This window comes from Dicentrarchus labrax, unplaced genomic scaffold (genome assembly GCF_905237075.1).
Source record: "Dicentrarchus labrax unplaced genomic scaffold, dlabrax2021, whole genome shotgun sequence".
Lineage (NCBI taxonomy): Eukaryota > Metazoa > Chordata > Actinopteri > Moronidae > Dicentrarchus > Dicentrarchus labrax.
In genome coordinates, this window is record NW_026136702.1 from 14,460,541 (window position 1) to 14,487,393 (window position 26,853).

Sequence of the window (26,853 nt, forward strand, 5' to 3'; positions counted from 1 at the left end):
AGCATCTCCAGCTCGGAGACAAGCCTCCTCTCATTCTGACTCAACTATGTGATCTGTTTTTCCACACACACACGGACCCTTGTCTCCTCTCCTCTCTCCTCTCTTCTTTTATCCCCCTCTTCTCCTCCTCGGCACACTCAATGCGCACTTCCCTCCGGGCGAAGCAAACTACGTTTGTTCGGCGAAGTTACTTTCTTTAGGTAGTTGACTTTGAAGTTTACTTTTGTACTTTAACTGTCGAACATGACTACCATGGCAACTCCGGCTGCTCCGGCTCTTCTCCCCGCCGCTCCGCTCGGGCACCACCCGGCGCCGAGTTCCGTCTCTCCGGCCACCAACTCCCCGCCACCTGCGGCCACGTCTGCCGCTTCTTCCCCGGCTCCTCCGGTGGCGCACCCGGCGCTGCTCCACCAGTTCAGGGCGGACCTCTTATTGCCGAACGGGAGCCCGTTAAAGACCGGAGGAGCTCCGGTGTCCAGCAGCGCTAAGCCCGTGTACGCCACCCCGTCGCCCGTGGAGAGCACGCCGCAAAACAACGAGTGCAAACTGGTGGAGGTGAAAGGTGCCAAGCTGGCCTCGTTCACGGTGAAAGACACGGAGCTCATCTGCCTGCCGCAGGCTTTCGACGTGTTTCTCAAGCACCTGGTCGGCGGGCTCCACACCGTCTACACCAAGCTGAAACGGCTGGACATTGCCCCGGTGGTGTGCAACGTGGAGCAGGTCCGGGTGCTGCGGGGGCTTGGGGCCATCCAGCCGGGGGTGAACCGGTGCAAACTCATCTCCAGGCAGGACTTCGAAACGCTCTACAACGACTGTACCAACGCAAGGTGAGTCGGGTGTGGGGGAGAGGGAGAGGAGGAGGACGGGGGGGGGGTGACAGTGTGACCCGGTAGATGCAGGTTGTGGAGGGGGGGGGCGGTTGCAGCAGGTGGGGTTATCTAAAGCAAGTTTAAGTGCTAACTCACCCACCTTTACACTGTGTACCTGAGACCAGTCTGCATGTCATGGCTAAACTTCCAGGATGCATCCATGAAAATCTAAATTGCAAAGTGAGAATTAATGATCAGTTTAGAGCCTTATGTTTAATATATTAGGGTGTCATAATATTTCTGTAATATTTCAGGACTTTGCTTCAGCTTTACTCTGATATCTCCATGACATTCGTATAAATTAAAGGCTAATAGAGTAATCTAAAAGCCACTGTTAAACATACATAAACTATATGTATTAAAGGAATATTCCATTAATAATTTTTCTGAAAATGAAAATATGATGTTTTTGTTTGTATGGTTGCATTTAGTGCCAACTGGCTGGAGGTCCAGTTAACCCCTTTTTATTTACCACATCAGTGCTGCTAGGCCTGTCACTTAATTACCATTTTAACGGATGATAAACGCTGTGATGGTGATGATGGTGTTGACGATAATGAATTTTAGTAATCTCAATTTAGAAAAAAAAAGCACTCTTAAAAGTTTGTCATTTTATCATAGGTTATAATCTCTCACTCTCTCTGACATGCACACACACACACACACACACACACGCAGAGTCCCTCTCTTCTTGTCTGACACACACACACAGTGTCTCTCTGTCTCTCTGACACACACACGCGCACACATTGAATCTGACACTGTCATTCTGAGAAATTGATTCTTCACAGAAATTAATTAATTTTCATTTGGCCCCAAGCGGCAGCTTAAATCAGGACAAGCTCACTCACTCACTCACTGATCCCTTTGCTCTCTCTCTCCTTCTCTCTGCCTCCCTCTCTCTCCTTCCTTAATAACTCGCTGTCTTATCATATCAACACTCTTTAGCCCTGAGCATCAGAACAGAGGAGATGATTAAATGAATTCTCGGTATTTATGATGCGATTATGTAAATTAGCTGTTTTGCAGAACTCCGATGGTGACCAGCTACATGGGTCATCAATCCAATGTGCCACAGAGATGTTTGGATAAAGGGGCTAAATTGACGGGGATTTGTGGTTTCCTGGTGCCTCAGTCTGCTGTTGTGCAGACCACATGCTCGTAACAGCATGGGTTTGAATCCAGAGGAGTGTGGATTAGCCTTAGTTTGGGGAATTTATATTGTTTGATAGTTAATCCCTGTTCCTTGGAGCATGAATGATCCAATTTACACCTGCCATTAAATCCTGATAGAGGATGTGTCAAGATGTCTACAGATAGACACCAAATAACTAAATTTGCAATTTATAAACAATTTTTCTTCCCATTTCTTTATGTTTCCTGGGTGTGGATCAAATCATTCAGGTGCTCTATTTTTATCTTTGAGCTGCATTTTGATTTTAATACCAGGTGTTAGCTTTCGATACAAGCTTTGACTTGTTGAACAAAACCAGAAACAAACTAGTGTGAGAATCAGCTTCCAGCTCCATGTGCAATGATGAACACCTGCGCTTTAAGCATTTGAGGCCCTCCAACCAAGACAAAATCCAGATGCATCTTCTGGCTGCTTTGGGATTCCTTCTATGTCAGGTGTTAATGGGAACGTTGTTCTACAACTGCTGAAAAGACGCAGCCTCCGCCGTCTCTAATTATCCACACAACACTCAAACAGCCTTTAGTTAATGAGATCTGGAAACATCACTCGTCTGAAATCTTCAAACGACTTCCGTGATTCTTTGTCTAAAGGCTTCAAATGTGCTGTGGTAGCCATTAGTATCATCCCCCCTGCATTAGAAGTTTCTAAGTAATCCCCTGTGTGAATGGAGCAACATACAGTAGCAGGTTAAAAAAAAGGACTGGAGGAGGTTAAAGCAGGAGGGCTGGATGGCTAAAAGTTCCAAGATGATCTCCAAGAATATGATGTTACGGCTCTCTGACAGCTTCAGGGATCAGTGAGGTTTTTGTTACTGATTAAGACAGCCATCACTTATTATTTTCCAGTCCAGTACAGTCAGACAGGCTGGAGGAAAAATAACTGCCTTGTCTGATAGTTAAACATGACTAACAGAAACGCTTTACATGGATCCCTGCTGTTTATTCTTTTGGCTGTTTGTTCATTCATTTGTTCTTTTTTAAGATTAAAAAGAAACGTTTCAGAGCAAAGGTTACACAGACGTCCTCTGTTTATCATTGTCTTTCCTTCTCCTCTTTGTCTCACTCTTTTACTCCTGCTGTGCAGACACACACACACACACACACGCACACACACAGACCACTGACTCATCAAACCATGAAGAAGGGCCGACTTCACCCTCAGTCAAAGCCTAGTTATAATTCATGCATAGGTGGCACACAAACACACACACACACACACACACACACACACACACACTCTCTCTGTCATCTCCTAACACACACACACACACACACACACACACCGCAAGCTCACATGGTCACGCCTGTGTGTTTGCTGGCTTTGCTGCTAAATGACATTAGTTCCACAGAGAGAACATGGCGTGTAGGAGGCAACCTGATCCTCCGTCCTTTTCTTTCTCCCTCACAAAGGAACAGTTTCATTCTCTGTTAGGAACACACATCAAACAGCTCGCTCAGGTCAAACTGTGTGTGTGTGTGTATGTGTGCATATATTTTAGATATACATGTATACTTGTGTGTCGAGTGCACAAACGCCACCCCTCCCTCACACATAAGTAGTGTAATGTGGCGAGGTACAAGATCTCTGGTTACTTTTTAACGAAGAGTGAGTTAATAACAACACATGGTGTCGGCTTGAAAACAACCTGATAAGTAGCACAAGATATGTTTCATAAGCAGTGGTTCTTTAAAGGGTTAGATAATCTAAATTACAGGAAGAATATTTTATCATTTGCCACTTGACGTCCATCATGCAGATAGTTTTGTTTTTCATTTTGAAATATCCTGGCTGGATATTCCTTCCTCCAGCCTGATACAATGGAGGTGAATGGAATTTTGTTTGCGGTGTTCAAAGCATGGAAAATTACATTTTAAAAAAGCACCTTTTTTAGAAACAGAGTCCATGTTACTCTGGAGATATTAACAGATAACATACAGACAGGTAACGGTTTTAAGAGGACTGAAAAGGAGAGAAAATTGTGCTATGTTGATTATCCAGCATCACAGGGACACCTTATCTGGAAAGAGATGTCTTTCTTTTTTTTTTCTAAGGGTGTGAGAATCACTAACAAGATTCCATTCACCTCCATTGAGTTTGGGTGGAAGCAGAGAACTCAAAACCTCTGCACCTCAAATCCGGCATGGCTAGATATCACTAATATGTTTTTGTTAATTGACCCTTTAATGTACATACTGGAAAATGACCAGAGTTCATACGTTACCTTGCAACTCTTACGACCAGGGGCATTTACACAAGCAGAGTCAAATATGAAGTAGGTGTTAGAATAGGTGAAGAAAATAAGTTTGTTAAATCAAATGATGAATGATAAATGAGACGAAGCGGCCCGCAGAGTACAACAAAAGCCCGCTCTTTGTGTTTCTCTGTGGCAGAGCTCGGTTGCACAAGTTGGCAGCGTTAAGCCGGCGTGTGTGTGTGTGTGTGTGTGTGTGTGTGTGTGTGTGTGTGTGTGTGTGTGTGTGTGTGTGTGTGTGTGTGTGTGTGTGTGTGTGTGTGTGTGTGTGTGTGTGTGTGTGTGTGTGTGTGTGTGTGTGTGTGTGTGTGGGAAGGTGGACTCCTCAAAGCCGAGCCCCACTGCCATGCCATAACTCACTGTCACAGTCAGCAGCGTTGAGATGAAGGGGAGGAGGGCTGTGTGTGTGTGTGTGTGTGTGAGGGTGGGGTGATTAGCTCAACTTTAACCTCCGCACTCTTTTGATGTTTTATAGAGAAGAGCACGATGAGATAGAGAGGGCCTCCGTGTCTTCCACAGTGACAGCTTTTAAGGGAGTACACAAAAGCTTTTGCACACACACACACACACACACACACACATACACACACACACACACACACACACACACAGTCTTGACATCATCTTGACCCTGGAATGTGGAAGAGGAATGCAAGGCGGTATCAGTTGAGGAGATCAGATTCTTGCCATGATCAAACGTCCTGTCTGTGTGTGTGTGACTGTGTGTGTGTGTGTGTGTGTGTGTTGTCCTGCCTGCTTCTTTCATGACATCATCACACAGGCTTTCCCAATAACAATGGCGCATAAAGCTTTTTCAGCCCTCGATTTCAGAGGAAGATCACAACATCAATCTTTCCCTGCCTTCTCTAACCAGCAGCATAAGTCTTCCTGCGCACAACGACGACGATATGATTTATCAAACCGGACCGTGACGGCGAATACAAACCCGTGTGATAAACACAGATTGAAAGGATGGGAGCATGGGAGCTGTAAACCGCCGCTAATATATTCCAAACAAAATCTTGTTTGAGCTAGTTCTTCTTTTTTCCCTCTCCTACACACACACGCATAAACACACAGACACACACAGACACACACACACACACACACACACACACACACACACACACACACACACACACACAGCTGCTACCTATCAGCACCTCAGTCCCTCCAAGCCAGTAGCTGTTCCACTGTTTTGACTGTAACACTTCCTCTTCTTTCATTACTTTTCTCTTTCCTCTCTCTCTCTCTCTCTCTCTCTCTCTCTCTCTCTCTCTCTCTCTCTCTCTCTCTCTCTTGTGTGTGTGTGTGTGTGTGTGTGTGTGTGTGTGTGTGTGTGTGTGGGCGTGTGCGTGTGTGTGTGTGTGTGTGTGTGTTTGTGTGTTAGCAAGGAAGAGAGAGATCTGTCATCTTTGTTATGTTTTGTTTCTGTTCCACCTGTGCTAAGCTCCAGCTGCCATGTTTGGCGTTTCATGTTTCAGGTAACACACACGCTAAGCTTGGAGGGCAGAACTCAATGTACAGAGTACCCTTTAACAAAAAATGTGTGTGTGTGTGTGTGTGTGTGTGTGTGTGTGTGTGTGTGTGTGTGTGTGTGTGTGTGGCCACAGCGTTGGCATGAGGGAGGACGTCTGGGTGAGATTTTAATTAAAGTTTGAGACAAAGAGGTCATAAGCCATACACCCCCTCCTCTACACACACACACACACCTTGTACATACACACACACACACACACACACACACACAATGCACTGTTTTCTCTCTTCCCCCTCCTCTCTCTCATTCCATCCCCTCAGCTTGATGACTTTTCCATGAAAGGCTTTTTCATTAATCCTACCTCAGGGAACCGGTGCTCTCCAACCTCACACACACTCACAAAACACACTCGCATGCACAACATACACACATAGACCTCCCTCCATGGGTCACTTTGATGTATCAACGCACTTGCAGACTAAACACAAAATTAGGTTCCAGTTCTTTATGCCTCCTAAAATGCAACATATACAAAGGCACACACACAACACACACACCCACCCACCAACACACAGAGGCCATTAATTAGTGTGTGCAAATAAACAGTAGTAAGGGAAAGGGAAGTGGCTGCAGTAAAAACCAACCACAGTCTTTGGTCTCTGTGTATTTTATTTCCCCCCGCTGGTGTTTGCTTCTGCATTTCTGTGTGTGTGTGTGTGTGTGTGTGTGTGTGTGTGTGTGTGAGGGAGTGTGCGTAGGTGTATGTGTGTGTGTGTGGGGGGGGGGTTCATGTTCATTTGAGGTGTTTCAACATCAGTTGCAATGGAACTGTGTTGCTTTACCTTCAAACTTGAGACCTAAAAATACATTTCCTGCTTTTGTTAAGCACAGTATGCTGCTCTATATGCACTGCAAAAAATATTGTGTGTGATGTGAAAGCACCCCCCGCCTCCAAAAAAACACACACTCCCACACACACATTCACAACTTCATCCCTCTTGCACATTCCTGCTGTCTGTCTGTAATGTTGTGTGTGTGAATATATGTATGTCTACGTGTGTGTGTGTGTGTGTGTGTGTGTGTGTGTGTGTGTGTGTGTGTGTGTGTGTGTGTGTGTGTGTGTGTGTGGATCTGTCTCTCACTGTCTTTGTGCCTGTGTGTCTATGTGTGTCTCTGTGTCTTCGTTTCTGTGTGTGTGTGTGTGTGTGTGTGTGTGTGTGTGTGATATCTGATGTCAGCTGTCACATCCCAGTCGGTCTGGGCCCATAATAAGAGACAATAATAACAACTCATTAAAACCGAGGGCAGGAACTGTGGAGCTCATCGGCTCATCAAATTAACCTTTGAACACTTCATACACACACATGCCACACACACACACACACACACACACACACACACACACACACACTGGTGTGCACACACACACATGCACACTAGCTACCTGTTTTTCTCCCACAGTTAGTGACTACACAATCTTTCTCTCTGTCTTTTTGTCTCTCTCCATCTTCCCCCCCCTTCTCAGCCAGTGGGTGTGTCAACAGGGGATTGGTCCTTTCTGCTGGGTAATTGATGAATTATATGCAATATGCAAATGAGGCGCCATTAATCTCCTGACTGACAGCTTCGTTTATGGGGCCTTAATGACGGCTGGATTAGATTCTAATTAAAATCTGCTCAAAGACACCCCACGCTAGGAAGCTGCTGCTGCTGCTGCTAGTCTATCTCTCCTTCTTTTTTTTTTACCCGTTCCCACCTTTTCTCACTCTCTCGGTCTCACCCATCTCTCACTTTACATCTCCTCACCTTTCCCTCCATCTCCCTTTTCATCTTTGTTGTTCTTTCTGCTTCTTTTGCTATCTCTCACACCTTCTGCATCTCCTCTTTCCCCTCTCTTTTTTTCCCCCTTCTTTCCTCTCACTCTGTCTTTTAACATCACACACACACAGACAGACACACTTCACAGACACATGTGCACACTTGCCCACAGACTCATGTTATCCAATGTCAGGCTGGTATGAAAGGAGATGAGCTGCGCTGGTTGTCATTAAGCCTGATGTGGCCCGTGTCATTTCCCCTGTCAGGACATTCACACCGTTTAGTCAGAGCCAAAGTGATGTCTGACAGCTTTTCACATACTTCCTCCAGGATTGATTGAGCATGCCCGGCTCAATCAAACCATGTGAATCTGCTTGTAGTCACAGCCTTTATTGAGGAAATTTGTGACATGGCGGGAAAAAGGGAATGAATGGCCAAATGAGGAAAGGATGGAAAGGGAAGGAGGCGGGCAAACACATTTAATAAGCAAACAAATGAATGAGTAAGCTGAACAGTAATGAGGTGCTTTATTGATGCCATAGGGAAACTCCTTTTTTGCTTGCTCGTATCCACAGGGAGGTCAGATTTGCTGTACAGCAGCCTTCCTGGAAGCGGTCAGGTTTCAGTGTTTTGCTTGTTGACACTTCAGCAGGATCAGAGGTTTACAGAGTGAAGGACAGTTTCTCTAACCAGGCCACCCATCTCACTCTCAGCATGAAAAGCGGACTGACTGAGGGAGTAAAGTATTAAACTGCCTAATGACTAATGTTAGCTTGTGTTTTCTGCTTGCAGTTCGAGGCCCGGACGACCGCCCAAGAGGCTGCAGAGTGTGACAGAGGGCGGGACTCACCACATGCTGTCCCACAGTGGGCTGATGCATGCTGGGATCATGCCTCCTGCAGGTGACCACCCAGGCCTCACTACGCACATACAGTACATATGCAACCATAGGCACACATTAGTCTTAGAAACAATATCACACAGGCGCACAGACATACTAAACTAGCACTGCTGAGAGGAATCATTTCTGACACCATATAATTATGATGTCCACTGTGCATCTTAAATGGACTAGTCTGCCATTTTATTCAAGTTTCAAAATTTGCAGAAATGTGGTAAAAAACAGACCTATTCTTGTATTTTTTTTGTATTTGTTATTATTTTCTCCATAATCAGAGAGCTACAAAACACAGTCCTAATGAGGATCTCTTGGGCTACAGTCAGTTCTGTAACTTGTGCCCTCAGTTTGCATGTTAATAAAAAAAACTTTCAGGGAAAAGATCTATGCAAAGAACAGTAGTATTTTCCTTTTTTATGACTGAGGAGGTCAATCAAAAAATCAGCTCAGTTTTGTAGTTAAACCTTCATCAAGGATGATGGTGATCGGTCATTGACACATCAGAGCCTGTGGTCGGACCAGATGGCATTTTAGGAACATAAAGTTTTAATGAGGAGAACAAGGAAATGGAAGGTAGCAGTAGTAGTAGTATTAATAAAAATGTTCTCTGTGTGGGGGGAAAAAATGCAGTTAATGACACACGCATAGTATTTCAATGCAAAGTATGCAGAATATTCAAATGTATTATATATTATTATAATAAATAATAAAAACTACTTGGTGAGCTAAATCAAAAGAAAAATAATAAGTACAATGGAAAAAATGTTTTCTCAATCTCCTTTTAATAAACCTTTTGACTCAATTATAAAAGTATGTAAACATGCATACAGTATGTATAATTGATATCTGTGCTATTTTAGAGGCCACACACAAAATTCAGCAATGTTGAAAAAGACTTAGACTCATAGACTCATTTGGGCTCTGTTCATTTAATGAAAGTTTCTGTCAGAAACTGTCACTAAATTGTCTCTAACCGTAATTATAGTTGTGCTTTTAATACTGCTGCACTAGAACCACTATTACTCCTTACTCTAAAATTACTTTCATATGTGTGTAGCCCAATAAAGTCCACAGTGCTATTTTCAAATAATTAAGTACAATATGATAGAATTGGGTTCCACTAAAAATGACAGATAAATCTTAAAAATAAAAAAGAATGAACAAAAATCACATTAAAGTTTAAAAAGCATGGCCAAATCCGTTCAATTCACCTGCCAGTGTATTCTGTATTAAAGATTCATTAAAAGGAGAAAGCCTCTCTGACTCTCTAAATCCCTCTTTTTCACAAGCTTTTCATGAGGTCAAGGTTTGTAATTCTTCAGAACTGTACAGAAGTCACAGTAGAAATCCCTCCAGGAGCTGTATTAAAGACTGAGTTAGTGTCATATTGTTGCTTCAGCCCTCAGAGGAGCTGTTAGTAAAGTTCAGATTTTGTTCTCTTCTCAGCGGTCGGGAAGTGAAAGCAGTGACCTGGCAACCAGCTGCGTTACCCCCATCAGTTTAAAGAAAGAAACAGGTCGCTTAATCAGAATAGATACATGATGGGGCGGTTGTCTACTTTCCCTGCAGACCCCCATAATGACACACAATACCCATCATCAATAGCATGAGGAGGCGGGGTTCTGGGAGGCAACCTGTGTGTAGATTAATAAAATTAGCATACACACTGCTGACGCACAAGAAACAACTCATAACTTGCAAGTTGGTCTTTTTTTTTGGAGAGTACACAAAGTCCTCTGTTAAGTTGAGTAAGATTTATAATCCTTAGGCATCTGATCAGTTTTATAAAAAGCTGCTGTTTAAAAGCACAAGCAAGATTGGAAGTGTCTTTAATTTGTTTGTGACTGTACATTGTGCCTCTTTTGTAAACAACACTGTAACCCATTAATTGTCTCTTCAAGTATGAAATTAAGGTTAAGGATAATAAACTGTTTTTATTGTAGAAGAGTAGTAGTAAAATTAGCAAAAATGTTAATATGTCCGAAGGAAAATTTGTTATGTTAGAATCTGTCTTAGTCAACTGCCTGCTTAAGGCCATAGTGCTTCTTGTCGCAAACAGTGGTGTGTTTGAGTCCCTATTGTGGTGTGTTTGTGTGTGTGTGTAGCACAGAGAAAGGGAGAAAAGTAATTGTTGGCACCTCGCCGCTCTCAAAGTTGCCCTTGGCTTTGTGCTCTTCACTGCAACCTGATCTTTTCATTCCCTGCCTCAAAAGAAGCCATTTTCTGTTAGCGCCGCTTCCTCTCACTGTTCAAAGGTGCTTGAGTGTGTGTGTGTATGTGTGTGTTGTGTATGCGTTGAGTGTTCAAGAGCATCTTTCTCAGTGGGAAAAGAGTCTTTTTCCACCAAAGGAGAGGGCACGGCGGCAATGTCAGCGCCACTGATTAGAACTGGCCACATGAGAGGCGAGAAAGAGACAGAGAGAGGGAGGACATTTGAGCGTAAAAGGCAGCGAAAATCTTTGATGTGATCCTCCTTAGTCTCTTTTTCTCGCCCTCTTGCACTCGCACATACACACACGCAACGTGGTGGCTTATGTCCCGCTGTGATGCTGACATTTGAAAAGGTAAAGTAAGGAGAGGGGATGGGAAGAGAGCAGGAAAGAGGGCATGAAAGAGAAGGAGAGAAGATGAGAAGAAAAGGAACAATTTGTTGTGGTTGCCGACGTCTCGGACAGACAGACTGTTCACCTCAGACAACCGTTTTGTAGGAAAAGGAAAAAAAAAACACTCAGCAGTTCAGTTTGTTGCGAATGTTTTCGATGTATCCAAGATCAGGAAATTAAGACTTATGGTTTGTTTGCATTTCCTCAGCGGTGTTTGCACAGTTGCGTCGTTTGTCCAACTTTAATAATTCACTGTGTTTGTCTGTATTAGTGCAAGAGATATTTAATTTTCTGGGGCATAAGATAGAGTTTTAGGGGTCAAACTACCTTCTGAGGTTCAAGACACAAATTAAAATGTGGCTCAGCCCTCCTGCCACATTTTGTCACTCTCCATTTCGCATGAGCCAAAAGTGCACAACCCCTATTAAAAACTATCTTAGCTTTTTTTTTCCTAATGCTTCTAATTTATACTGATAAAGAAGCACTTTCTGGGCTAAAAGGTGGAGTGTCGTCCTGTGTGCTGTGCTGTGGGATGAGATGTCCCTGTGTGGGAGAGATGAATGTCTTGGCTTGTTCCTATCACTGCTGATTCCCTGGCAGACTAAATGGCCAGTGCAGCGGTGCAGTCAGAATGAATGGCTGGCCTCTGTCTTCCCATGACAACCTCCTGCCTACCCACTGCTCTAATCCTCCACCGGGGCCATTGATCTGGCTCTTATTGATTCCTTCTCTTTCTTTCTTTGCTTCTTTTTCTTTTTCTTCCTCTCTATATCTGTCTCTTTCTCAGATCTGTCTGCCCTGGCCAAGAAGATCAAGCTCGAGGCGATGGCCAGTTACCACAGCAACCAACAACATGGCGGGCCAAATGGAGAGAATGGTGACCACAACCCCGGACTGGGTGAGTTTCATGCGTTTGTCCATCCAAATGTTTGTGTGTGTGTGTGTGTGTGTGTGTGTGTGTGTGTGTGTGTGTGAAATGTTTAATTACGGTCATATAACACGTCGCGCGATTGTTGTCTGTACACATCTGCGATGCGAAGTCAATACGACTTGAGCAGCTGTGTTTATGTGCGGCTGCTGAACCAGGCTGATTAAAACCAGGATGTGACATCACCTCTTCTGCCTGCACGTTTCCTCTGAGAGATGGTTGAAAAACAAACTACAGCAGCAACGAGTCAGTTCATCAGATGGAATTATAAATAGACATCTGGGTCAGGTAATCCATACCTCAAAGCATAAGGAGCATATTTGTTTTATATATAAATGTTTTTTATCACCAAAATGTTCCCCCATTTTTGATACATTTCTATAAGGAGTGAATATTTACTTCAGCTAGGTTGTGTTTGCATACTTGTGGGATTCAACGTATCCTGAAAAACAGTCGGTCATCCGCTCTGTGGCTTCAAAATGTTGCCGGCAAATCATTAGTACATATTAGTCATCACATCAAGAGAGCGTATAGACCCAAACTGGCTCAGTTACTCATGCTCAACATGTCTTTGGTCTGTTATGCTGAGTAACATTAGCTCAGGATTTACTGGAAGAAAGTCTTTGCTTTTCAAAGCTAAGTAAGCAGTGTGTTCTCATTTACAGTTAAGTCTCTTTGTCCCTGGAAAGCACAGAATCGCCTCATTTTGGAACTAAATCCCTTTTGCCACTCATTACTTGTGCAGGTATAATTTTTAGTCACGTTATTAAAAACTGTTCCCTTTTCTGCAACCGATCCCTGGCTTTGCAGTGAAGGAGAGCAGCCGGCGAAAGTGGAGCACCAGCGGACGAGAGCAAACGCACAGGGATGATAGAGAGATGAATAAGATGAGAGGCTGAAGCCAAATCAATAGTCTTCTCTCTAATTCACTATCCTGAATGCAAACGACAAATGCTGGACAATCGATGGTGGAACGGACGCACGCACGCGCACGCACGCAAACACAAACACGCACACACACACAAACAAATCGGACACACCGCCCCCACTGTTATCGACAGGTTAAAGCGACATCAGTGTGTTTAGACAGATGACAGAGCTTATGGAGGCCTGTGTGGAATACGCTATCAACCTGGGACACATACACACACTTATGTGGCGCATACTGCAAGGCTTTAGGACAGAAATGAAAAAGAAGATATTGTCCTTGTGTTTTTCAGAAATTAAAAGGAGACTAAAGTCTCTAAATCTCTGTATGTTTAAGGCCACTTGTTTTTGGCTTTGACTCTTTGACTGTGTGTGTGTGTGTGTGTGTGTGTGTGTGTGTGTGTGTGTGTGTGTGTGTAAAAAAAAATGTTCTTGTGACCGTAAACACTCCCAGTCTTAAGCATTGTTTACCATTGTATACACTCAGTTACGACTGCCAGCATCTGTGCACAGTTAGGTGGCATGGTTACCACCAGCCATTATAAACCTGTAAAGCTTAATCACTGTTAATGATAGAGTCAAGTGGAAACACACACACACACACACACACACACACACACACACACACACACACACACACACACACACACACACACACACACACACACAGCACACAGGCATACATACACACACATAAGCACGATGTGTTTTTTCCATACCGCCACCCACAGCCTTATGGGAAGGATGGGCCCCTACCCAAGCTTTAACCACTACAAAGGCAATCTCAGATTACACACACATACACACACACACACTCACAAATGCTGAGTGTGACACCTTATGGGCTGGGGAAGAGCAGGGAGCAGCCATTTCTGCATTTAACAAGATCTTCTGGGAAATTTACAGTAACTGTTTGTTTACAGTAATGGTTTGTTTGGATAAACATAAGAGAGGCACTTTGACTTTTGATGTTTTTTAATGAAACATAAGAGAGAGAGTGATGGGAGGGCAGAGAAAGTGAAGAGAGGAAAGGGGGGGGAGGAAACAGAGTCAAGAAGAAGGAGAGTGAAAATGAAATTATAGTGGGGGGGGGGGTTTGGTGGGTGACAAAAAGTGGAGCGCTGGTTTCTAACCAAGGCTTAATATTTGGAGTTGGCTGCTAGTTGATTGTCGGAGCATCTGGTTATTTAGCTCCATTCAGACAGATCTTTTGTTTGGATTGGTTTCTGCTCTGGGCAAGTGAGAGACTAATCTGCCAGATGCACAAAGCACTGCACATATGTCCAGCGAGCCCGGCTCATAAAGTCAACGCCTCACTCTTTATTTCTTAGTTTGCCTTTTCTTTCTTTCTCTTTCTCTTTTTTTTTTTTTTTTTTTTTACTCTTTCTTTCCTTTCCCTTCATTATTTGTTCTATTTCATCTCTCCTCTTTGGGAAGCCTTTTTTTTGTTTCCATGCACTCGTTCTATTATTTGTGACAATTGTGTGGAATAGAGTCCAAGATTTTTTCCTTTGTGTTTATAATTACCCAGCGTGCATTGCTGGCCCAGCACCAGGACTGCCATCAGCTTCTTTTGTTCCACTTCCTCCCTGTGTTTCTTTTGTTTTTGTTTTTCCTTTTATTAAATGATAAATATTTATGTCATTTTCTCCCCCCCTTAACAGGATTGTTTGTTTCATGAATAGAGGGACTGCAACAACCCACTAGGGTGCTGTTGAGAGGAAGGATTTTCTTTAAAGATAGTGGATGCTTGTCTTAAAGAGAGGAGTGCGAACAACAGATTGGCCGAGATAATAAGAGTTTGGTTTGAACCGCTGAAAACGTGTTGGATTATTGTCAAGAACACCGGGGCATTGAAAGAAAAGTAAGCCAGTTTGTCTTAAATTCCAGAGAGGCTGAATTTGTGTTTTTGCAGGTGATACTCAAGCATTTAAAGCATCACAACAACATATTCAGGCCATCATTGTCTTTACATCTTGGTGTTGTAATGAAGAGGATGAGGGTTTTCCAGTCATGTCTTCTCGCACTTTCTCTCCCATTTTCTTCCACTCTCCTCCTTTGCTTATCCTTTTTTCCACTCTCCTCCCTCGCTCATCCTTTTTTTCCACACTCGACATCCCTCGACACGCATATACACATATATTTACGAGTCGTGGTTCAGAAGCGGAGCAGTCATCCAGGTAATATTGACATCACAGAGGAATGATATTGGTGTCCGGTTTCAATCCTGTCATCAGAGAACCGGAGACGCTGTGGGTTTTCAGTTCAGTACACACCACAAGACTGAGCAGAGGAAGGCCTTTAAGTTGTGATGGATAAATACAACTGAAGCATAAATGAAAGAAGAGAGAGAGACGAGACCTGTTTCATGTCGGGTGCATGTATAGTGCAGCTTTGATGGCCTATAAACAGAGCTGACCTTTGCTATATCTGAGAAGCAACAGACTCTTACTGTACTCTACTGTGCTCTCTCCTCTTCAATACTTCTCTATTTTATTCTATTTTATTCTCTTCTCCCCCACTAGTTCTGGATCAGTTGCCCTTCATGATGATGTCACATCCTCTGATCCCTGCCAGCCTGGCGCCGGCCTCCGTTTCCATGGCAATGGGCCAGATGAACCGACTGAGCACACTGGCCAGCATGGCCAACGTGGCGCATCTCCACGCCAAGCCCCCTGCCAGGGCTCCCACCTCCGTCATTAAGGTGAACTCAAAGGCCCATCAGCCCGGTGGACCTGACCACCGGCCAGTGAGTCCACATGACACCCGGGGAACTCATGACATTAAAATTGGACTTTTAGTTACGTAGAAAAATGGGATATTTGGAAAAACAAAAGACGTCACAAAATTGAAGAACTTTTAACGCCCAAAGACTTAAATTTTAGATTAACTTAATATTTTGATCATTTACGTGCAAAATTTAGAATAAAGTTTCTTTCTCTCTTTCATCCAGTGGTTACGGCTAAAAACCGGTGATTGTCTACTGGTGGATATCCAAGTTCTGGATCACTACCAGAATGTAATCAGTTGTTCCTTGGCTAAAGGCCACTCCCATATCTATTTATACATTTTTGAGATTTCCTGCTTACAGACAAACTCTGACGTTCTTAGCCAAGTTGGTCACTTGGTTTAAAAACAGGCTTATGTTTTGGAGATTTAACTCTTAAGACTGATTAAAGGAAGTTTGGGAGGATTATATATTAATAAAAAATGTCACATTGTGTCAATCCTCACAAAGTATCACACCATGTCCCCGTCAGTCACAGGAAGTACCATCTCCGGTCATAATTTTAACGATGCAGACCATTGTTTTTCAAACCCTGGCCTGGAACCCAAAGATGGTTTAAGAGGCGCCAAATTTCCCTGTAAAGACCAAAGAACAGCATTATATGTATTTTGTATAATTAAATTTGTATAATTTTCTTTTGACCGTAGGTGATTTGTGGAGAACTCATTTCTATCCTACAAAGCCAAAATTCAGCAACTACGTATTTGTTGAAAATTGAGTCTTGAACTCTTACCACTTACTCTTTACCATAAAATAAATTATTATGCCATAACAACATATCATTTGTGTGAATATCTCTGGATTTTCACTCTGCCGCACAAAGCGAAAGTGCTATATTAAGTTAAAGCCAGCTGAGCAAGACAGACACTGGCTAGCCTTAGCTAAAACTAAATTTAGCTTTCTATGTAATTGAAAAATATACATGTTGATGTCGGTAAATCAGTTTGTTATGCATCATAACTAAATGAGACAGTAGTAGCTATTTTCAGTCACAATGAAAAAGAAGACAGCTAGCTTAAAGGTAACCAACATTAGCCTAGCGCAGGAGAGTACTAGTAACTGGAGGAATTCAACAGATTTGATGTGCTGTCTTTAAATCACATATTTAAATGTATCAAATTGTAAATTAATTTTAATGAATAAAAGTAAATTGACAGTAAAACAGAGATACTGAAAGAACATCCTCTTGATGGTTCATACTGCATTTCCCCCTTGCATTCACTAAAGATGATCCAATCCAGAGTTCAGTATCTACATCTTTTAGGTATCATGTATGGCCTGTGACAGTTTTTCTTTGGTTAAAATAATCAGCAATAAAAGGCATTATGAACGTTTTATGTTTTCTGTTGTTACTGCTTTCTGCCTTTGTATGGAAATATTGCTTCTTTATTTGTATGGTTGTTTTTTTTACTTTATAGGCCTTATATTTCCACTGATGATAACTTTTTGTTGCTTGGTAGGAGCGAATGCGTGACAGCCCCTCCCCTTCTCCCTCATTGGAGGAAGCTCAGATGTCATCCAATCACAGCAGCAGTGTGTCGAGTTCACCGTCTCACACAGAACGCACTGCAGAAACCACACGTACGTACTAACCTGTGTGATCTGCGCAGGTAACGTTAAAGTATTGTCACAAAAAATGAAGGATGCTTCAGCTTTAACAATACCTGCGAGGTATGTGTGAGTTACAAGGTTTTTAACTTTGTATATTTTGCATCCAGACCCACTCGACAACGGGCTGTCGTCAAGTCACAATGTGTTGGGACATTCCCCTGGTTTGGTGCAGGGGACCAGAGAGTCAGATGTGAGTTCAGTGGAACACAGCAAGGAGAACAAGAGGGGCCACACTGACAGAGGTAAGATACACTGTTATGTCTGTATAGCTTAGAGTCAGCACTGGATCTGGTTTACCCGAACTCTGCTTTTTAGACAAATGTAACTTGTCTTACATTACACAAATTTATAGAATGACATTGTCAGCTTCACTTTAAAGGGTCAAGTTCTTGCTGTTTTCGAATAATTTCTTGTTATGGTCATTAATCATTCAGTGATTATTAATGAGTAATGATTATTTCTTGGACAAATCAATTTCCTTTTCAATACAGAGTACAACAAGCACTCAGCTTCCATTCAATCCATCCATCTATGTCATCATTTATACTCACACTTGTGGCAACTGTGGGATTGTTTATTTAACACTATATATTTTAAAAGAGGAAAGGGTTTGACAGGAAAGAAATATCTCAGTAACAGGTCGATAAGGATTCGCAGTCTCACCACTTCTCTCCTCCTCTTCTCCTCCTCGCTGTTGGTGGCCCCCCTGGCTTCCCGCGGAGAGCAAAGACAAATAATTCTGCAAAACAGGGCTCCATTAGACCAGGAAGCAGTGTTACATTAGTGAGCCATTTGCCGGGCCGCGGCCTAACGAGCCAGGCGGCCTCCCGCGCTCTCAGCTGGACCTCATCTGCATAACGACCGCCTCCCTGTCGTTAGGGCCCGCGTTGCCACGGCGCTGCAACGTCAGTTGTTTGGTTCTCTCTGTCAGGGAGGTTTGCATTAGCTTAATGAGGACTGCTCAAGGACAAACAGTCAGCAGAAATCCACAGCGAGAGAGAGAGGGAGAGTAACAGAGTTTGTATGTGTGTGCACGCGGCTGTGTAAATGTATTCTAATACTGAATCACATTATTCAGTAATCGAATCTAAAAATCACAAAGGCCTCCTTGGTAAGGTTTCAGATGCTGTCAGGTATCTGTGAACATATTGACAAAGCAGTGATGGCACCACAACGTGAATGCCATGCATCACACATCGCATTTATGCAATTGATTTTTAATTGATTTTGCTGCATGCAAATGAAACACATGTACATTTGCTGGATCGCAGGCTTTTGTGTTTGACCTACAACATCACAGGATAGGTTTATCTTGGATTCGACTGAGTTTCAAAGAGCACTTCAGCACTGTCACTCTATCAATCTATTGTATGATAATCTCTGAGTGTGTGTGTATGTGAGCCAGTTTTGGCTGTGTGTGCTGTTTCAGTGGTCTTTGAACAACGTATCCATGCAGCAAAGATCAGAGGCCATCCCTGACACCTCACTCCCATTAACCAAACATCAGCAGAATTTTATTCTCTCTCTGTCTCTCTCTTTCTCTTCCTCCCTCCCTCCCTCCTGTTCTCTTCCGCTGACTGGCAGTCTTCACGTGGTGAAGTTCATTAGCCCTGGGGACGGGTGGGAGAGGAATAAGAGAGATGAAGTTGGGAGAAAAGAGAAAAACAGACAGTGACCTTGGTTAGGGAGATGGGTAAATGATCAAACGAGCTGGCAGCCGTGTGTGTGTGTGTGTGTGTGTGTGTGTGTGTGTGTGTGTGTGTGTGTGTGTGTGTGTGTGTGTGTGTGTGTGTGTGTGTGTGTGTGTGTGTGTGTGTGTGTGTGTGTGTGTGTGTGTGTATTTATGCCAAACGTGTGTGTGAGTGTGAGGTAAAGTAGGCGTAAAACAGTAACTCAATAAAGGATCAGTCACATCCAAGGAGCCTGGGGAGCCCACGCTGCTGACTGCGCACTTCAGCGGCTACGAATGTGTGTGTGTGTGTGTCTGTATGTGAGCCACGGGAGTGTAGTTGGATGCCCTCCGCTGAGCTCGCCAGCACCTGCTAATTACCTTTCTCTACAGAGCAATGCTTTTAGCAAGAAAGAGGGAGAAAGAGGAGGAGGGGGGGTATTGCTTCTCATCTGTGAAACACCTTGAATGTGACAGTTGCCAAGACGTGAGGCCGAGGCGGAGTAGGGGAGGTGGGTGGATTTGGAGCAGAAGATGCTGTGGTCAGCTAAGTGGAGAAAACACTGTCATTTGTCACAGACAGAGAAAAGTGCCAGATATCACATCGCACGTTCGCACTCGTCTCTGCTCCAATAACCGCCGGACTCCCAGGACGTCTCCGTCCTCAGTGGCTCGGATGACAGTAAACGCATAAAGTGAGCAACTGCCTGATGTGGAAAAAAAATGCAGAAAATAGCTAATCTTCATCTCCCCCACTGTCACGAATCGGGAACACGCAGTTCTCAGGTTTACAAACAGATGGTCATCCATAATGCAGCTTCTTAGCTGTTTTTATGGGAGATGTCAAGCTGTAATGCATTATCAATAGGCAGAGTGCCATCTAATAAAGGGTAACCACATTTTCAAAACCCCAAACCAGGACTTCTGCGTATGTCTACACGCCCACAGTAATTAGTGTAAACACCTATTTACTGTTGGGCTTGATATGTTTACAAGAAATTAAGTAAATGTATTAGTAAGCTCCAAATGATCTAAATTTGCATTCAACCTTGGTTACATATTGTTGCTGGGACGATGATCTGTTTGCAGGTTTGAAACAAACGCAACACCTGAATGGTTGGAAACTAGGAACTAGGAAAGAATTTGTATGTTTGTGGTAGTAGTGGAGACTGCTCACATTAGTCGGTGGCACAGGATAATGTCACATAATTGACATAGCTCTTTTCAAAACAATACTCTTAAAGTCCTTTACAGGAAGGATTAAGAACAAAAGAAATGTCCTGCTGGAGTTGAATGCACTGATACAAAAGCATCTGCCAGATAAATGTAATTTAATATAGAGTCAACAGTGTATAAAAATAAAGATGCAAAATGTAAAAATCACAAAAAAAATATTTTTTAGAAAAAGTTATAAGAACCAGAAAAAGACAAAAAGAATACTGGTGACTTTTAAGATACTTTTAAAACGTTAATTTTGAAGGTCTCTTTATTTGAGAAAATAAAGTAAAGTCATCTACTATGTATATACGCTTAAAGGATAAAGGTGGGGAGTATTCTATAGTTTCCTTTTTGTTGACAATACCCAAGAAAAGACAAAAAAAAACAATGTTTGTCCACCTCTAAATACTTTCTGACTTCCCTACCCTGTATGTGATGCTCACCCCCATGGCCATCCGTTCATAGTGAAAAAATAAATCTTTAAAAATGGGTCACAAATATATACTTTTTTTTGTCAAAGCAGCAGATGTTACTCAAACAGGAGTAAACACTGCATTTTCATTGAGGACTTTTTTTCAGTTGTGCACTACTGAGTACTTACAACAGCAGATCAATTCATTGTTGGTTTTGGTCTTTTCACGGGTTTTGTTGACAGTGAGAATATGTCTGCAAAGGCAAAGTAAACTGTAAGCCTTTTGTGTTAGACTGATTCAACCAGAAGAATGTTGAATTTACTGACAAGACATCAAAATGTCTCTCTGCCCTCCAGATAACAGCTCCTTGGCCACTCACACAAGCAGGGAGAGCTGTGATAGACAAGTCTACCACAAACCCCCATCAGGCAGGGAGAGCTGTGAGAGGGTATCTTACCCCGCGGGACAGAAGCTCCCAGCAGGTCTCCACCACACTCCCTTCATCTTCCCGGAAGGCTTGTCCTCCATAGAGACCCTGCTCACGAACATCCAGGTGAGGCTCTGCCGGGGCTTTATTATTATTATACTTTGAGATGAATAGGAAGGGAGATGAGCCACTCTTTGGGATTTCCTGAAATGGTAAATGGCAGACAAGGCAGACATTTAGGATATGCAGTAATTGGGATGGGCGTGTGCTGACCTGCTTCTCAGATTTTACGTGTCTTTGTTACACCAGAGTCACAATGAAAGAAAACACTCTCTTGCCGGGTTTTCACAGGGACAAAAACATGTTTTCATTCAACCTCATCTGACCCCGATGTGATGGCAGAAATCACTTTTTTCCAGGATTTATGCACCTGAGTAAAACATTAGAGTAAAAACATTGCCTGAGGAAGAACCAAAATATTTTTGATCTTTTTACAATGAGGTGGTTTTGTTTGCACTGTTGCTCATTTTGAATGATTTTAACCTTGACAGTTCAGAAACACACTACCTTTTGTTAAAGTTCAGAAATATTTACTCAGGATTAAGTGAGGTAAGGGATCTCTGCTCGGCTTTTGTTCAGTGTGTAACCTGTTGATGTGTGCCTGTGTGTCTCCAAGCAGGGTCTGCTGAGGGTTGCCATAGAGAACGCCCGGGCACAGGAGAAGCAGGACCAGCTGGAGAGAACGGAGCTGAAGATGGAGCTGGTCCGAGAGAGGGAGCTAAGAGAGACCTTGGAGAGACAGCTTAGCATGGAACAGAAAAACAGAGGTAGGTCGCAATGCACCAAGCATCGCGTGCAGCGTCTCAGGGAGAAAACACTCAGGTAGACTTTGCAGAAACAGCAGAATAAACCCTCAGTCAATGTTAATTTTAGTTTTCCCTGGAAATTATTCTAGTTGGCAAGTGTTGATTGGAGTGTTGTTTCACTTCCTCATAGAGCTACTATTCAAAACTATCAGAGTGTTAAATTTCCCTTCATGTATTTATAAACACTGACATGGTGTTGATTTTTACACCTAAACACTGGTGGTCTAATCCACTTGTAAGCTGACTGGACGTCCAATCACTTGAAAATCAGACAAGGACGTGAGGGCACCTACTGTATTTAACCCCTCAAAGTGTCTGCAGAGGTGAATTGGACTGATTTTGGCAGTGTACTACAAACTAAAGCAAGTTTGGCATGTTCACAAAAGCTGTCACAAACAGCGAGATGAAGGACTGTCACACGTGTGTTACATGTGGTGGAAAGTGACTGTAAGACTTCGACCCAGACCAGCCAGTCACATGATGTTGCTGACCTGCTGCAGGTGACAGTGTGTGGGGGAGCAGTAACTGAGGCTTCTGATCATTTACACCAGCCGTGATGCCTTCATTTTGTCACAAACTCCTACATTAATCTAGTGTACACAACAAACAAGTCCACAATACCTTCAAAGTCCCTCAAATACCTTGATGTGAAGATCCAGGAAAGTCAGAAAACAGGCAGGCCACACAGAAATATAATAAACAAATTCCTACAACAATAGATTCAAACAAAGTCAACCATAAAAATATTAGAATCATCTGAATAATTTGATTGTAACCTTTTCTGACTTCTTCCTCTATTCAGTTCTGATCCAGAAGCGCCTGAAGAAGGAGAAGCGGAATAAGAGGAGACTACAGGAGGCCTTGGAGGAGGAGGTCAAACTCCGTGATCAGGCAGAGCACACCCTGCTGCACACTGCCAACACACACACAGGTACAGACACAGGGACTCTTTTTGAAGATAGCGTAAATGTGTTATTTTCTGGCTTAAAGTTATCACAGCCAGCGTAAATCTCATTTTCATATTAAATGTCACCATTTAGTCCAGTCCTTCAGTGCAACATAGCCTTGGCTGTTCATTTGCCTCTAATTAAGTGTCTTTATTAATTAATGACCAAACTACAGGCCATCAATCATCAGCAGCCCCTCCTCACACAGAATCCGTGACCCAGGACGTGGATGGGAGCAACCACGATGACAACAGGCTGGACTCCAAGGCAACAGTACAAGGTACAGGTGTAACAAATACTGCTTCTTCAGTATGTAGCTGTCTTCTTCCATTTCAGTAGAAATGGTGTGGTTGTGAGACAGAAAAGAAAAGCAGAAAAGCTGCTGTCACTGCTTAAACGTTCTGTCACTAAATGACAACTCAAAGGAAATTAAGACAAACAAACTAATTATAGAGCTTTGAGGTGTCTTTTTTCTTATTTGTGTGCCATGCTCTTCTAACTAAGAATAGAAAATATAAATGATCATGTTAAGCAAAAGCATTAAACGTAAATGTTTTTCTAGTCTCCATGAAAAGAGTAATACATGCTAAGTTTGAGTCTAGTTCTTAAAAATACATTTGTGAAGGGGCTGCATCAAGTTTGTGGCCATAATTTACTTACTAGCAGTGGTAAATTAACTGTGATGCTTACTTTAAAATGCCATTTTGGTGTAAGAATAGTGAAATAAACAGTGATATACCTGCTGCTGGGGATTTGTTTAGCTCCTTTAAACTGAGCTAGGAGAACCGATTTCATTATTTCACCTACTTGCTGCTTTTGAAGCTTAACTGACCAGTCTACCGGAAGGGTTTTCAAAGATTTCACAGGGAGACCGCTCCTGAGAAATTGAACAAAATTAAATGAAGCGTGAGGCAGTTCACCGGGGCTACCATTTTAATGGAGACAGGCGTTTAATATATTTATTTTGCCAACATTATTGTCTTCACAGGGATAGATTAATGAGAAAATCCCACATGTAACATCTTAAACAGTCAGAAAAAGAAATGGCCGTGATCTGTAGCCCGGCCTCATCAAATGAGTGCATGGTTCCAGCCCACCTCTGCTCCACGCCGTGCCAGGACCGCCGTACCAGACAGCATGCTTGTTCAAAGGCAATTTTTAATTGAATGTCAGTGAAGCAAGAAGAGAACTGGCCACTAATTAACGGCTGTCTTAATTGTCCTCATGACGAGTTTGTTTGGACATCATTTGCATAATTAACACCCAGTAATAAATCATTTAAAGGGGAATTGTCTGTCAGACAGCAGGGCAGGATGTGGTTCCTTTGTGCCAGGAAGTTTTATCGCCAAAAACAGGGATCAGGGGCCGAAAAACACTTTCAACTGAGCCTTACTTAATAATGATCTTTTATTAATGATTTGGTCAAGGTTGTAGAGGACCTTGTTCAATATTTAAATGAATACATTAATAGCATTCAGCATTTTTCCTCCTTCTGTTACATTCACTGTGCTGTGCCCCTAAGGAATCCGTCTACATTCATTACAACTTATTTCAATGGAGAGTTTAGATTTTTTGTTTTATAAATTTCTAAATTTCTTTGTGGGTTTCAGAGGGCAGAGTGTTCCTGCAGACCACCGGGATGTATTGAAGATGAGATGGAAGGATGGATGGATGAATGGAGAGATGAATGGAAGAACAGAGCGTTGAAGATTCCTCCTTTTATGAGAAATACATTCGACAGGCATGCTCAGTCGCGCGGTGGCATCTGAGATACAGCTCCACCTCGTCCAGAGGACTCCACTACATGTCAAGGGTGACATTTGAACTTTTCCATTGTTCTCCTGTTTAATTTATTGCATTTATCACCGAATCTCGCCGTAGTGGGAACAGTACTTTACTCTGATGATGTGTTTTGACTGTGTTTCTTTCAATCAAGGTTTTTAGATCCTAGATGAAGATGACCATTGTTGTTTTTTTGTCAGTGCTGTTTATCTGGACACAAGTGATGAATATAACTTGTAACAGAGTTGTGTACATATATATAGTCATCATTTTTGTTATTATTATCAAAAAAACATAAAGGCATGTTGTACAGTCAGTAAATGACTTGTATTGTGTATGTTATGCAGTAGTGCAGTTTGACAATACAAACAATACAAATCCTTTTTATTAAATTGTGTCTGTGCGTATTTCTTTATTTCACAAGTGAAGTCTCTGACTGCACCATTCATTATTCATTTTATTTATCATATTTTATTGATTTTTCTGAAATACATCGCACCTATCTGAAATGTGCATTTAAATTATAGTTTAGTTGGTTTTTTTGTGTCAAAGCAGTAAACCCTTGAGATTTGTTTTGTGTGTGTGCATTGCATGTTTATAGATATGTAAGGGTGTGGGGAGTGATGTGACACTGATTCTTGCCACATCTCCAAAAACATACACATAAGTATTGACAGGCGGGAAGGTGGTGAGCAGGGTCACATGTAAGCTGTCCTTTAGTGAAACATGATGACGGTGCACTCTCTCTGTCTGCGGCTGCACTCATTTTTTATCACGTTTCTCCCCATCGTGGTAGAGAAGGTTGAGGGACCTCAATAGCTTAACTTGCTTCAATAAATCGTAAACAGCACATTTTAGATACATCTGTAGAAAGATAAGTAAAGAAATAGATAAAGAATTATGTTAAAAAAGATTTGACACTTTTGCTGTGTGAAAATGTGTGGCTAATTTATAATCATTGCCTGCCAAATGTTAGTGTTGCAGGAGATATCTAATTCAACTAATGAATAATATTTTCTGACTCGCTTTTGGATTTAAGCCCTGCAAAAGTCTGGTGATATAAATCAATTGTAGCTCAACTTGTAATTTAGAATTTGAAAGAAGGTATTTCTGCACACATATAAGAGATCATAAACTGAAGTCGGGACTGCTCAAGGCCATTTAAAGCAAAGAGTGTGTGTGGCTGGAGACATGCAAAACTACATAAAGTGTTCCCCAGTTGAAGCATAGGGCTAAGGGATGAATGCATAATAAATAAGGGGTCATGGATCACAAACGCTGCTCAAAATTGATTGTTTAGAAATATTTGAAGAAGTTAATTTCCTCTAGAACATAACAGTGGATGCTCAGAATCCTAATTGGCTAGCAATATTAAGTCTTAAGTAAGTCCTAAGTAATATGTTTCACATTGTTCAAAATTTTTTGTGACAAAATTTTTTTTTTTTTTGCAGTAGGCCAGATTTTGCTCATGCAACCTTGTCTTAATGTGCAGTGTGCCATTTCCTGGACACAGGCAGATAAGCTATGATGCAGGACTAAAACAATACCTCTGTTACAAGCAATTCTTCCTGAATACAGAGCGGCTGACAAGTGAATAGCAATGATTCACATAAATGAATGTGTGAATGAGTCATCAGCTTTTCAGATGACCACCTCAGAGGCTGTCTTGACTAAAAAGGTTTGTGACTTCATTCAGCACTGCTATACTCTTTCACGCTCCCTTGTATCTCACACACACACACCCACACATACACATCCCTTACAATTCACAGAGTAGCATTGTCCTGCCGAGAGATGTGTAATGGAAAAGATAAATGGAGGATAAAGCTAAGGTGACAGGATCGAGCACGCATGTGTGTATGTGTATTTGCATGTGTGTGTGTGTTTCTGTGTGAGTGTGCGTTCCCGCCTGTGTGTACTGCACAACAGACCAGCAAACCATCTGCTCATCTCCTCTTAATGAACAAAGCAAACAGCAGGAGTCAAGGCTGTCTCCAAATCTGGAGTCTCTTTATTGGTAAGCACACACAAACACACACACACACACACATACACATACACACATCTCTGCGCTGTTTAATCTGATTATCTTTGATTGAGAACAGGGGCAAAGCAACCTTTTTAGACCTCACTCCTACATCAGTGACAGAGAAGGTCTGAAAC

The 26,853-nt window shown here is 42.5% G+C and overlaps 1 protein-coding gene across 2 annotated transcripts; it reads left to right on the forward strand.

Annotated features, from left to right (window-relative positions):
- On the forward strand, positions 1-25,082 carry dachc (dachshund c). Of its 2 annotated transcripts, none has more exons than XM_051428579.1 (11): positions 1-827; positions 8,406-8,515; positions 11,902-12,012; positions 15,495-15,673; positions 17,218-17,338; positions 17,476-17,610; positions 21,025-21,221; positions 21,775-21,922; positions 22,764-22,892; positions 23,084-23,188; positions 24,519-25,082. In XM_051428579.1, exons 1-11 carry the CDS (start codon positions 244-246, stop codon positions 24,554-24,556), a joined length of 1,857 nt encoding a protein of 618 aa, XP_051284539.1. In that variant the 5' UTR covers positions 1-243; the 3' UTR covers positions 24,557-25,082. The 2 variants fall into 2 exon arrangements, with proteins under 2 accessions (XP_051284539.1, XP_051284528.1); XM_051428568.1 differs by having other exon boundaries at positions 2-827; positions 21,772-21,922.
- The last annotated feature ends 1,771 nt before the right edge of the window (positions 25,083-26,853 follow it).

Excerpts from the sequence above, each read along its gene's own strand:
- dachc (XM_051428568.1), top strand. The coding sequence starts at position 244 with ATGACTACCATGGCAACTCCGGCTGCTCCGGCTCTTCTCCCCGCCGCT. Across the intron at positions 8,516-11,901 it reads TGGGATCATGCCTCCTGCAG|ATCTGTCTGCCCTGGCCAAG; the intron begins GTGACCACCCAG and ends TCTCTTTCTCAG. Across the intron at positions 21,222-21,771 it reads CCCTGCTCACGAACATCCAG|CAGGGTCTGCTGAGGGTTGC; the intron begins GTGAGGCTCTGC and ends TGTGTCTCCAAG.